General features: G+C 40.5%; 1 protein-coding gene across 1 annotated transcript in view; it reads left to right on the top strand.

Moving 5' to 3' along the window:
- The window catches only part of clasp1a (cytoplasmic linker associated protein 1a), a 122,852-nt gene that overhangs the window by 60,806 nt on the left and 47,833 nt on the right, over positions 1 to 14,213 (top strand). Inside the window, exons 9-12 of the mRNA XM_078174279.1 lie at positions 10,180 to 10,320; positions 10,554 to 10,627; positions 11,942 to 12,034; positions 12,148 to 12,293. Of these exons, the coding sequence (XP_078030405.1) occupies positions 10,180 to 10,320; positions 10,554 to 10,627; positions 11,942 to 12,034; positions 12,148 to 12,293 (454 nt within the window). The remainder of the gene's footprint in view (positions 1 to 10,179; positions 10,321 to 10,553; positions 10,628 to 11,941; positions 12,035 to 12,147; positions 12,294 to 14,213) is intronic.

Genomic DNA, 14,213 nt, shown 5'->3' with positions numbered 1-14,213 from the left:
AGACAGTACAAATGAGAGAGAAAGACACTGTGTGTGTGTGTGTGTGTGTGTGTGTGTGTGTGTGTGTGTTGGGGGGGCTAACATGTGAGAGAGAAATGAAGAGAGATGAGAAGAGTATAAACTGTGAGCAGTGCACTGAATGATGTGATTGTGTTCTTTATGCTCTCTGCCAAGTAAAATGGGCACGCAGCCTCTCTGTAGTGACTCTAAGGATTAAAGGGAGTCTTTGAGGGGCACAATAAGAGGCCGCTGCAGCAGTGGCCCCTCTGCCAGGACACAGGCTAGGGTTATCCATGCCAACTGCACTGAATATCTGCAAATGCTGTTACAAAAAACAGCCTCAGTGGGGGTGAGCAGACTAAAGTGCATATTTGTATATTAACACAAACTCTGTTTCTGTCCAAAGTTTATGCAGTTCTTTAAATGACCATAATAGCTTCATCAGAAATTAGAGAGTGCAAGTGTTTTAATTATTTTTAATTATTTCTTGTGGCAGGTGCCAACTCCATTGAAGACCATATGTAATTTTTCACCCAAGTTTAACACAAGGAAATGTTCTCCCTTGGCTTTAATACTCAGAAACACTGATGGGATGTTGTTGTGGATGAATATATTTACAGAGCAATGTGATTTAACCGCAGCACTAAACTTTTCAGCATGTCTCTTGTTAGCTCATCTCTCCACTGTTTGTGTTTGTTTTCCTGTGTTTCTACATTACTTTGGTCTTGTGTCTCAACATTCCAGTGTTTCTCATCTGTTTGCTACCTGGCTGTCTCTTTCTGAAGGGACACAGTATGGGAAGAGATGAATGAAAGACTTATAGCTGTATGGTCCCCATTTATGGCTGTATGGTAGAAAATAAACACCATGAGACTACGATGCTGCCTTGTTTTACAGTGTACATATTTCATGATAATGATGCAGATATAGCTCAGTTTCCTCAGCAAAACTCAAATTTTTACTTCTAAAATGAAGAATACAGTAATATATATAAGGCTTTAGGACAAGCTGGGGAGAAAATCCTGAATGTTGGCAGTGACAGCAAATGCACTAAGCTGCTCTCAGGCTGATAACACTTATTTTATGAAAGATTCTGTCAGAGTCATAATTTACTTTAAAATCAGTCAGTAGGAAAATCAACTCAGAAATCAACTCAGTCAGGAAAAAACAGCAGTTTTAGAGCCTGGTGGCCTCACAGGGCCACTGGGAAATCAACAAGTCAATTCTCTGCTCCTGTTCCTCATGTCTTCAGTTGATTGTAAAGTCTGAGTGGGACAGCCGGCTTATTGTCCTCAGAACAAACCAGGCTACAATATTGTGTTTCTGTTCTGTCTGTGTGCTGTGAAAATATCACTCCTACACTGAATAGCCTTATTCACGCACTGTATATCTCAAACATGTTGCCGTCATTCCTCTATTTTTCATATGCAGACTGACATTTCATGATAAGACTTGGTAAGCAGTTGTTGTAGTGCTGAAACATTCAGTTAATTGAAGGGTTGCAGTAGAGTGGGATAATCATGGTACAATAATGGTATCAGAAAATATCTTGCTTTCAAGGTATCACAGTATTACTGAATTATCAATATTATCAGTTAAAAGGACCCTTAAAGGAATGAAAACAGAAGATTTGTTTAACACTAACAATAGTTGATCAACACAATTTTGATAATCAATAAGCTGTTAGTCATTTAGCCCATCAAGCTAGGGACGACCAGAGATCTTCCTCTGGCCACCTTTGGGACAAAAGGTCCTATTAAATTTCAAAGCAACACATTGAGTTACATTATGAGTTCAAGCTCTATTTAGTGAAAGTGAGTGTTGGGCGCAGATAAATTATATCATGATGTGTTTAAACACAATCTTGTAAAATTTGGTTTAGAAACTTGAATACATACAGTTGTTTGAAGGAGAAATGTATTGTTTTCAACGCAATATAAAATAGACATTACAGAGGTAGTTATGATATACAATATTTAGTAAAAGGCTTTTGAAGAAGATTTTGCTTTTCATGTCAAAGAAAGTAAGGTTTATGGATGTATGTAATCTATGCTCCCAATGACAGCTCATAACAGCCATTTAATGTGCTGATAACATTCAAAGTGGGTGGTCGTAGTTGCTTAGCTTTAGATCACAGTTACACAGGGCTGTGTGTGGACACTTTTGATACAGTGTTGGTTATTTTTGTTCCCTTTCCATTTGTCCTCCCTATCCCAGCAAGAACATTGGTTAATCATCACAGGTCATCACTCATACGACTGCTCTGCTGTGACACTCAGCACTTCCTGTGACAGATAGTTTACGTTTTAATGAGTGGGGCCTTAAAGGCTTCAGAGCAGTGCTCAGAGGATCAATCAACATTTTCTGACAAAGATGACAGAATCGAAGCCTGCCTTCTGATGTATTTCCGTGTTGGGAATTTTTGGGTGTTCGACAAGTTAAAGAGAAACCAGAGGGTAAAGGTTTTATGACTCATCAGTTGACTGATCAGCAAAGTGTTCTCTCCTACTGCATCTAGGTCAGAAATAAATAACATACTAACAGTACAAAAAAGCCTCAGCAGCAGCCACAGTCTACAGTCATCTTCTTCTTTGCCTGGCTGTCAAGGCAATATTAAAGAGAGCAAGAGCTCAGTTCCTGGGTAGATATCTGACAGACTTAAATCCTGTTTGGATTAAACAGGTAGAGGAAAGCTTTCTGAGGGAATAAAACTCATATGGCGTAGTTGGTGTAGGAGCAATTAAAACGAGAGACAAACATGGCATTGCAGCCAGAAGGATCATTTTCTGCCCTACCAGCAGCCTCTCTAGTTTGTCAGCAAAACAAGACATCTTTGTTATGACATAACACTGATCACCAGTCATTTGTCTCTTATGTAACCCCACAGACCACAGGCTAAACCACAGCCTGCATGATGGACAAGGCCTGGAGCCTGGTGGGAAACACATCAGTTTCCCCTGAGCTGCAGGGAGTACCAGGAGGGGTACTGAGACAGAGCAAAAAGAAAAGGACATGAGAGAGTAAATAAGGAGATGCAGAATGAGAGACAGGAAAGCTGGAGGTTAAAATGGGAAGGGGTGACCACAGTAAAAAGGAGACTGTATGAGAGTGAGCCCCTTCCTCTGTCTCACTCTCTCTATCAGGCAGTACACATTATTAAGCGTGTACCCTATTCGAAGAACTTAACTTTCCTGAACTTTCTCTAAATCCATCATGCCTTTTAGCTTTTATTCTCCTCTAAAGAGTACAGTGAGGGGAGAGAAAATCCTCCCTATTATATAAACCTGTGGTCCAGAGACAGATTACTGGTGACTGCTGATGCCAATGCAGCTTCAGCAACTTTGAGTGCTTCAATGTGTTGCAGTGTGTTGCAATTCTCAGTGTTTACTGACACGTAGTGTACAGAGAGGGTAGCACATCCACCATGCCTTAAACAGCCCTGACAGTATACTTATTATGTGTGTTCTGATCTGGGGTTTTTTTTTCTTCCTTATTTGGTTTCACTTAATAACAGCAGTCACACAGTCATCTTCAATTAGACACTTTTACCATTTCAAATATTTCATAAATGATATCTTACCAGTGCTCAGTGGATGGGGCATGTGGCTGAAGCCATTTCTTTGTAATTGCTTTTCTAGCAGCTACACTCAGTATTCCAAATAAGTATTTGGAGATGTTTTAAGTAAAAGGCCAAAGAGGAGTTCATCCAACTTAAATATAATTTTCGTCTCAAATAATAGTCACTAATTTCTGTTCTGTTTTTGAACAGTTAAATAACACTGATAATCCCTATGCTCCCATTTTTATTTAACTTTTGGGGCCTGAAGGATCCTGTTATAGACTTACTTAGTTTAAAAACAGCAGCTTTGATAGGCCAGAGGCTAATGTGATTATTGTTGTGTATACATTGATGCAATTTTTGTCCAGTGGCATTTAGGAGGCCTTTTTGTGTTTATTATGAAGGTTCTTTTTTATGTATTGATGCTGTTGTTTATCTGCCATGCAAACTTATCCCTACAGGTTCATCTACTAATGCAACCTACAGGATTTGGAAATGTATCTTGTTGAGAATGCAATACGTAATATCCTCTGCCCTTTTACTGCCGTCCTCCCTGTGTATGTCCTGTGTATCTGTTTATGTCAGACAGCCCTGCTTCTGGGAGGAGGTGAGGGCAGTGAAGGAGTGTGACTATAGAAGTTATGGCCTCAGTACACCGTTATACTTGCATTAAAACATCTTCAAGGAAGCATCTTATATGAAGCAACTGACTTACTTGAAACAATAAGCTGTTGACGTCACACAGGCGCTCCATGTTGACCAGTTATCAGTGATTAAACCTGTTCAGAGCGGCAGCAGTGATGTCAAGGGGCCTGCGGGACCACTGCCACTGTCACCACTCAGAGGCAAGACAAGTGTGTGTGTGTGTGTGTGTGTGTTTGAACGTCTGGGTTTCAGTTGCTCATTCCACGCTGCATGCATCTGTAATTGCTCCCCTGACACACAGATAAATTACCTCAACATTTGTGTCAGCGCTGGTGAAAACAGCCCCTCTGACAGCTGTAGTCAATACTTTTCTAAGTGTGGCAGGGCGCAGAGTGAGCTCATATATGTTTGTTTTCTGGAACGTTTAGATCTGGATCATTTCCTTTATGTTGTAGTTTACCTTGAACGAAATTGCAAAGCAAGCCTTTATGTCTGGCGTTATCTGGTACGAGGGACAACACTGGATTGTTTTCCAACAGAGCTGCACTGTGGCTGGGAGTTCAACAAAATTCTTTATGCTTCTTATATTGTGCTCAATTTATTTTTAAATTGCACTTGTTAGCTGGTTATTGACAGGTATTTTGATTTGTGAGGCCACCTGTCTTTTGCATTGACATGTGCTACACAGAACCACAGAGAGTAGTTGAGTATTTTGAGGTACGAAGTTTTGTTTAAGCCTGAGAGTCTCGTTGGCAAAAATTGTTTGGCAAGCTGTGCTTTTGTTGTGCCAAAACTTGTGGTTCCCAGAAGTTTTCAATCTTTACATTTATCATTGTATTCTTGTTTTTATGATGTTCTGTTTAGTTTTTACCAAAGAGTTCTTGCCAAGATTCCACCAATAGACTGCTTCACCACTGTGCTCATAATCAAAGTAGCAGTTCAGTCAAATCAGGCAATGATTTTCAGAGTTTTTCTAGGAGCACTTTTTAAACTTAAGCCTGATGGGTTTTTGTGGCCAGTACAATAAAAATTAGGGATGCACGATAATATCGTACGTCATCAGTATCGGCCAATATGCTCTTCCTTACTTTACACAATGAATGAATATTACATACATTGAAAAGCATTGTATTTCATGTCTCCATCTGCTGGTGGGCCATCACAATAAAAGTATGCTTGTATAATATGAAAAAAGTTGATCGATTTTTCGATTTCGGTACCTGACCAAATGAGATGTTATATATTGGCATATCAGCAAAAAATTCCAATATCGAACATCCCTAATTGAAATTGTCTAAAGAAGGTGTTTTGTTTTGTTTTTATTTTGTTTTGACGTGTCTATTATGGAAATCACAGGGGTAAATAATGAAATGAATATGGGCTGAATTCTCTTTAGTGACTTCAGTTTCAGGGTTTTGGTATTGTGCAGGCTGGCTCACTGTTATGGCTTACTGGGATATTTGAAAAGAACACAGCCATTGTTAATGTTTCTAGTAACACCTGTGCTTTTCCTACCATTACATCAAGAGTCAAATATCTGCTGTGAATAAAGATCTGATGGCCATGGTGCTTAAGATACAGTACGTACTGAGTGTTGAGTTGAAACATTAACCTGTCAGTGCCCTCTGTTGGGAAAATCTATTGTTTCTAGATACCTCATTGAATAGGCATTTAGGTACCACAATTTCTTGTTATTGATATATCTGCAATATATGTATATACCAAAACTAGGCATGTGCAGACCGTGCTTGATTGACAGCCTCCTTCCTTAGTTTTGTTACACCTGTTAGGGCAGGAAAAATTACACCATTATAAGTGTCTCTGCTCCATGTGGTCATACTGGTGTGTTGCTGTATTTTTAGCGGTAAGGGAAACTTGCTTGTGGTGGCAGGCATGACATGCAATCTGCATGAGCTGATAATCAAACAGCTGCAGGTGGTGAAGATAGTAAACTTTCATTCTTTCATCTTTATACAGTGTTTGAGTACTGGGAGATACAGTAACTTTTACATTTGATTTCAGCCCCAACAACACATGTCAAATATGTGTTTATAGTCGGTATTGTTTACAGTGATATTGGTACACGTTTTGGTTTTTTAATGTGCTACACAGAGCTATTGATTTAAGTTGGCATGAGCTGCTTTGAGTGCTGAATTTAAAATTGAGTAGAGACCAGCTGGTTCCAATCAGCACTGTGCCTGCTGGGTTTTGGAGATTACCCACTGTTATTAGTGATTAGAGTTTAGTGACATCATTTTATTCCCACTGTAGCTCCACCTAACATCATCCAGACTGGAGGTCTGTTCACCCTGAGGAATGAAAAAACTTGTGAGGCTGTACAGGGGCTTCAAGCCATGTAGCATAACCCTTGTTTCATGTTTATCTGAACTTTAGTTCTTGCTGTTTTCCTCTTCAAGCCCTGCTACGTCAAATGCAGGGATGTAAAAATGGAGGTGTTGGTCAGCCTGTTCAGTCATTCCAACACTGGTCTTAATGACCATATATGTCTGAATAATGTGCCTGTAGGGGCTGGTCACAAGGCTCTGAAAAATCAAGAGAAATTAAAGCTGCAGGCGGCGATGAACGGGTCCTTGCACCTTTCTGCCGTCAGAGGTGCCATTGGGACACTGGTTATCACAATTGTGCATTTCCATGACAGCTGGAGACTACGTGCACCAACTAGATGGTTCTTGCATAGAGTGCTTTGCCCTGGAAATGACGTTTTGCAAATTGTGTATGACTTCCTCTGTCCACTATGTGGCACTAGAGAACACACAGTGGTAATCTACTCCTTGCTGAATATCACATGTAGGCCACACAAATTGAATGATCTCTGTCACATAATGCCGACTTCCTGTTGTCAGTAGGTGGTGCTGTGAATGAGTCTGTCGATGTTTTCAGGCCTGGACTGTTACACAGCATGTAATATTTGGGGTAGATTGGACTATGTATAATCAAGTTACAACAGCTTCCTGTGTCATGTCAAAATTTCGAAATTGACTATGGCAACACCATTCTAAGAAAACTCAATCTTCATTAAAAAGCATCATCAAGGTTTGAAGGCTTTTCTGCCCAAATTGGAGGTGGATCTGGTCAACTAGGTAAGAACAGTACATGAAAGTATAAAACATGTAATTTCCTGTTGCCTGTAGGAGACGTAACTCGGTATTGGCATGTAGATGTCTTCAGGCTGGGGATCTTATCAGACGTCAAGTTTGAGGCAGATTTGACAGTGTGGTACAGTTCAGTTCAGTTCAGTACCCATTTTTTCTGTTTCCAATGTGAAAAGTTGTGAATGGTACCAAGGAAGCGTTTCTTGCCATCTCCACTTTTGGTCACCCCTCTGTTGGGGTACCTGGCATACAGATCTGGTACTAAAAGGTGGAGCTAGAAACACTGCAGTTTGTTAACTGGTCAATAGCGGATGGTCACTCTGCTCAGGGCTGAGTTGTGGCTGGTTTTAAAGCTTATGTAACTGCTGTTCATACCATGGCAAGCCTCAACATACGTTAGTAAACAATGACTATAAAATGAAATGATGTTTTGCTGCCTCTTGTAGCAGCTGTAGACTGAGAAAAAAATTATTTAATTCACTGGGCCGACTGCTGGAAACTTTTAAGGTGGAATTTTTATTTGTAATTTTACTCAATGCATGAGTTGATGACATGAATCCATCAGCACACCCTAAATTTTATTATGATAACTTTGACCATACCATTAGTTCTTATTGTTTGTCTTGGATGACATATACTTAAGTAATGAGTGGATCTTCAAGCATTTAAAAATATATATTAATTTCAACTGGATTATGTGAACTGCATATTCCAATTCTCACTTGGAGAAAAAAAAAGCATCATGGAGCCTCATTCCTGTGGGAAACAGCAACAGTAAACTCCTGTGCTTGCCTGAGAAGGACTAAATTCACAAACCCGCTATTTTTAAATATCCCATGGACAGAGACTCTCACTGCAGCCTGTTCTATTTTGGTCAGAAAATGTTGGCATGCAATCGCATTCTGTGGTACGATAAATGAGGTGCAGACTTCCCTCTGTGTCACCGGTAATGAGAAAATACAGCGAGAGCTAGACAGAGCAGAGAGTGATAACAGCCCCGCCCACATTTACTGTTTGCAATGGAAATGCAGACCTAGGGTCTAGGTACCATGTCTGAAGGGTTACTTTTGGTCCCAAAGGCACCATTCTGAAGGTGTTTGGTGGAAATGGGGCTTTAAAGACTACTTCCTGCTTTGTGGTGAAACATGGAAACTTGGCAGTTCTTTTCATGATATAACAATAAACAGAGCATTCAACTAATAATGCTATATAATTGTTTATATAATTTGAACATTTCTGTATTGAAATTCATAAAGGGCTTTTGTACATATGGGGCACACTAAATATTAAATATTGAGATATATGCATTGTTTAGGCTAGGTATGATATATTCTTAGTACTGCTCATGCTTTTTCCTATGTTACATCTTCAGTAATGACCTTATTCTGTGATACTGTTTTAATATTTGTTTAAACACAGTAGTATCATTGTGTTCTGCTGCTGCTGTTATCAGTGCTGTATGAGTACACACTGGGTAAGCGCAATAAAGGTGATCTCACAACAATAGACCCCTCCCTCTTTTCACCAAAAGAGTCCCTACGGTCCAACAGCATCACCAGTGATGGCACTGTGAGACACACACACACACACACACACACACACACACACACACACACACACACACACACAGATAACTCAGAGAGGAAGGCTTAAGGGTGGTTAGTCTGGCACTTTGTCAGAGCCCAGTGTGCAACAGAGGCACATGCAGAGCACACACAGACACATCCCCAAACACACACACATCCTGTGGACAGATGCTTGGTGAAAAAGAGAGAGCGTGTTAGAGGCTGCAGCAGAGACATGCTGAAGAAGCTGATGTGCAAGAAAATCTGCGATCGTAAGAATCGTGCCTTTTTAATCTCTCCTCTTCTCCCCCTCTGCTCTCCTCTCGCTCGCTTTTGCTCTCATGGATTTTCTGGTATTTTGTCTGTCTCATCTTTCAGCCATCACTCTGCTTTCTCGGGATGTACGTCTCTTTCATGTCTCCACCTTTTCCTCTCTCAACCTGTTGCCTTGTGCCCCTATCTCCCACTTTGTTTTTGTGGTTTCTGTCTGTGTATGATAGATGCAGTGTCATGGTACTCTTTGCAGCAGGGACGTTTAGAGAGCTTGTTTTGTATATGAGCTTGATCACAGTTCTGTTTTTTTTCACATATATCAGTTAATTAATGAAAGCCATTTTTATGTGCAGCTAATTCCTAAACAACACTTTATAGTAAGCTCATTTACAGGAGCACATCCTTTATGATAACAGAGTGAGAAATTGTTTTTAAATTGATTCCATTTCCACTAAATGTCCTCAAAAATAGACAGTGACCTAAGCTGCAAACATTCCTGTTGTCGCCATGCCTCAGCTAACAGCAACCACACAGCACCAACCGTCGTATCAGCCCCGGGCTAATCCCTCGTGTGAATGGTCACGTTGGGCAGGTGACAGGGGGCCATGTATCCATGCATGGCTGCCAAACCAGATTAAAGTCAGATGGATGGATAGATAAAGGTTGAATGGATACATACACACGACCTGACAGATTGACTGCGTTGCACTCTTTCCCTGAGGCAAGCAGAGGTCATACAATGCAGAGATGACTCAGGTCTTACCGTAGGCACATTAATGAGAAGAGAAGGATGATGCATTTCACCCTCATACTAACCAGGAAGAGCACCTCTGATGGCAGCGATGTGTCTCTGAATGATGAGGAAATAATGATTTATTGATGCTTATGGGAATATCCCTGACACAGTCATCCAACTGTTGAGCGAGTAACACATACATTTGCCATTAATCCCAGGAGCATTTTTTCATGGTTTAAATTGACTTAAACATCATACATCTTCCCTTTTCTGCCTCTGTCATTGCAGATAAGAACTTTGAGGATGAAGATTCAGTGGACGGAGGCCGGTCCTCTTCCTCTTCATCATCCAAAGCACCCCCCAGTGGCAGGAGGACTGTAGTGAGCTCTGTTAGAAGACCAAGCTCAGCCACCACAGCTAAGGCGACAGGTGAGGGGGGGGTCCGGTTCACACAAATGCACACAGCCACAAGATGTTTACTATACAGCACTTTCAACATTAGTAATGGTAAATGTAATGGTAACACATATATTAAAGTCTCCAGACTGCGTGTGCTGAAGGGGTATCACATAAACACTTTCCTGCTGCTTTAATCATTCTTTAGAAATGCTGAAGTGCTGTTGAATCTCAGGAACAATACCATGTGCATTTCCTTTCCAAAGGTAAAGAAGCAGGTGCTGGTGCTGTTGATGAAGAGGATTTTATCAAAGCCTTTGAAGATGTGCCCACAGTGCAGGTATGCTGAGCTATATGTTGTATGAGATGGATTTAAATACACACATGGATCAATGGGTTTTCACATTTTATGGCAAGACAAATTCTAGTCTTTAACAGTTGTCTGCTGTGTTTTTTTTTTTTTTAATGCCTCCGTGCCGGCGATAGCCGTGGCTGGAGGCTTTATGTTTTTGGGTTTTTCGTCCATCTGTCCATCTCATTCTTGTGAGTGTGATATCTCAGGAGCATCTCCAGGGAATTTCTTCAAACTTGGGACAAACCTCCACTTGGACTCCATGAACTGATTAAAATGTGGTGGTCAAAGGTCACTGTGACCTCATAATGTTGTGCATAAAACACTTTACACTATATCTTAGGTGCAGAAGATGGAGGCATTTGGCAGATACTGAATTGGTGACACTCATCTAGGATGTCCACCTTGAAACTGTGCTGTTGTACAGATCTTCTGTGCTGCAAGGGGGAAGATGTGTGTGAAGCATCCGTGTTTTCACAGACATGGATATAAATATGTCTATAAACCTAACAAGTGCAACTTGTTTGGTACAAGTGAGTTTTTATACAAGTGAGCAACATAAAAACAAATTTAAAAAAAACAAACATACGACACAGCACAAGACAAGTGGGGAAACTAGACACAAAAAACTGAAACAAAAAAAAACAAGTACATTGAAAAAAAAATCAAAAAGTTGGCTTAGATTTTCTTGTTGCAGTTCCCATGTGTTTAGGTGTTTGTGTAGGTGGATGGGTTTTCTGAGGGGAGAGAGAGCAAAATTACTAGAGAGTGTTAACCAAAGGAAGATATAAAGAGAGATATGAAGAGAAAAAGAAAAAACAAACAAATATAAACATATCTCTGGCATCTCTGGTTGGGCCCTAAAGACAAAGAGGTGGTGGTGTCATAGAGCATCCGATTGTCCCATCTGACTCTATTTGTTGTTGAAAAAAACAGGGACCTCTCCATAACTATCAATGGGCTGCTTTGTTTCAACAAGACATTTTATGACATCCCGCTCCACATCAAAGATTGTGACTGCTTCTTTATTTTTTGCCACAACAGGGATCTGCCAGGATCCAGCATCGACAGCTTTAGCTAATGTTTTATTTCTTAGCTTTTTGGGGTATCAATTTATGCTAATGATTACATGTCACAAACATGTACTTACACACAGATTTGGAGCAAATGCACTTGTGTGATGTGAAGTATTACCTACTGGCCTCTGTCAAATCTGAGCCTTTAAAACATACACAGTATAGTAAAACAGCTAATTCTGAGGATAGTGACAGCATTATCCATCCTGTCTCTCTCTGTGTCCAGATCTACTCTAACAGAGAGCTAGAAGACCAGCTGACTAAGATCAGAGAAGTGCTGTCTGATGACAAACATGACTGGGAGCACCGAGTGGTCGCGGTAAGACTCAGAAACCAAATGCATACTCACACACACACACACAGAGTGGAGATGCATGAACCCAGTGATGAAATACTGATGAATGTCGTCTCGTTTTTCTTGATCCTTTCCAGCTGAAGAAGGTCCGTTCTCTCATGCTGGCCGGGGCAACAGAGTACGAGGGTTTCCCTCAACAGCTGCGTCTCCTGGAGGCTCCCCTCAAACTGTCAGCTAAAGACCTGCGCTCACAGGTGGTCCGTGAGGCCTGCATCACACTGGGGTAAGATCCCAAGTTGAGGAAGATGTACTGTTTGCTCAGATTTTTTAGATGTTTTTGGGCACAAGTGTGAAGTTCCATTTTACAGTAGCTTTAATCTGCAACCTGGGTTTGAACTGTGTTAAAACTGGCAAATAATGTGAATAAAGGTATGATCATAACAGATTTTTTTTCATCAAACATCATCATTAATCATAAAGTGACATGACTTTTGTCATTTCCACAATCTCAGAACTGCATTCTGGCATTGGAATGGTAAATTGTGGTAAAGATGGTAAAGAATACGAATTTTAGAGCAAAATAGAATCTGTGTTCGAAACAGCAGTGAAGGAGTGCTATGCACAGAGCAGTTGAAGTCTCCATTTTTACATGACTTTTTCTGTCTATTATATTTGATTTCTGAATATTAATATCATACTTTTAATAATAATGTGCATAAATTCAGGCTGATGTAGAGGTTTAGCATCTAGTAACTATAGAAACATTACATACAATTTAAAGGTGGGGTAGGCAGTTTGCTGGAAAAGGTTAAAAAACAAACAAGAAAAAAAACAGCATTTGAAATCACAGCCTGCCTCCTGCAGCTCTCCTCTTGCTGTCTTCAACCCCTCCCACTAGAAAAGCAGGGGCATACACTTCATTCAGTACTTCATTCAGTTCCTGTACAGGTGCTCATCATTCATTTCAGTTATCCTGATTATAATCCTGATGCTGTTATATAGAAGCAATTCTGTGAGATTTACTGTCCCATTTTTTCAGACGTGAGCCTGTAAAGCCCTTTCAGATGACTCAAGACTCGCTCTATAAACATGAACTTAATGTCGGGTACGCACTACATTATATCAGCCCAATTATAGCCCAATGCAGCGCCGTACGATTTCGGCTCGGATCGTGAACAACGAGTGTCGTACGTGATAATCCATCGTTTTGTCTCCTGTAGTGTGTCATAGTTAACGACAACCGACCACATCTGGAACGTTCCAACAGAAAGTCTAGCATTTTCGATTTTCTTTTCGTTGTTCACGAATGCTTCCGTCACCGCCATCACTTTTACAAATAGAAACACAAAGCGATCTGCTGCTGTGGACAACTGTATATCAACAACACCCCAGCCTTTTTGATATTTCCTCTAGGGACAACCACATAGAGTGAAAAGGGAAAAATGATGGCATTAAACAGCAGAGGCACTTTAGCAACCCAGTGAGTACTGCCATTGGCATCAGGCTAGCAAAGAATGTTATTTCTTCACAATGGAAGATGTAAAGGAATAAAATTTAAAAAATAGTGGCAGGGCTTTTTACTAACCACAACTGCAGAGGCTTCCAGCTTCATCTGAAACAGACTACATTATAAACGGGCCGTTATTTATTAGTCCCTCTGTATCTTTATATTTTTACTTTTTATCCGCTCCCGTTTGCCTTGATAAAGTTAATGCATCGCGCCGTCATTCCTCAGCCCTTCCTGTATCTGTAAAAACTTAAAAGCCCCTTATAACTTCGATTCAGAGAATCCTTTAATTTTCTAAATAGGCTTCTATTGTAAAACATTTGCAGGAACTTGTTGCAGAGGATTCAGTAACTTGCAAGTTTGCATGTGGAATTTCAAATGCCATCTGGTGGCACTTTTTACGTTATTACAGCAACATTTGGGCTGGCACATGAACAGATACTGTGACTGCAATAATAGTAAAAGTAATAAGAATAGGGCAAGAATAACCCGATGACATCACACACGTTGTGAAGGACGACTGAGGATGATTGGTGTGGACCATCACGCAGTCTGCCATGTCTGTTGGCCAAGTTACAACACAAGGCACAATTTTATGACTCCATAGTCGCCTAATCTGACGAAGTGACTGTCGGACAGATAGAAATGTTGTGTAGTGGGAACCAGCTATTAATTAACCGCAGCTACAAGCCTGTG

Source organism: Epinephelus lanceolatus, chromosome 14 (genome assembly GCF_041903045.1).
Source record: "Epinephelus lanceolatus isolate andai-2023 chromosome 14, ASM4190304v1, whole genome shotgun sequence".
Taxonomy (NCBI): Eukaryota; Metazoa; Chordata; class Actinopteri; order Perciformes; family Serranidae; genus Epinephelus; species Epinephelus lanceolatus.
The sequence above is the reverse complement of the archived record's forward strand: the minus strand, read 5'-3'. Positions and strand labels throughout refer to the sequence as shown.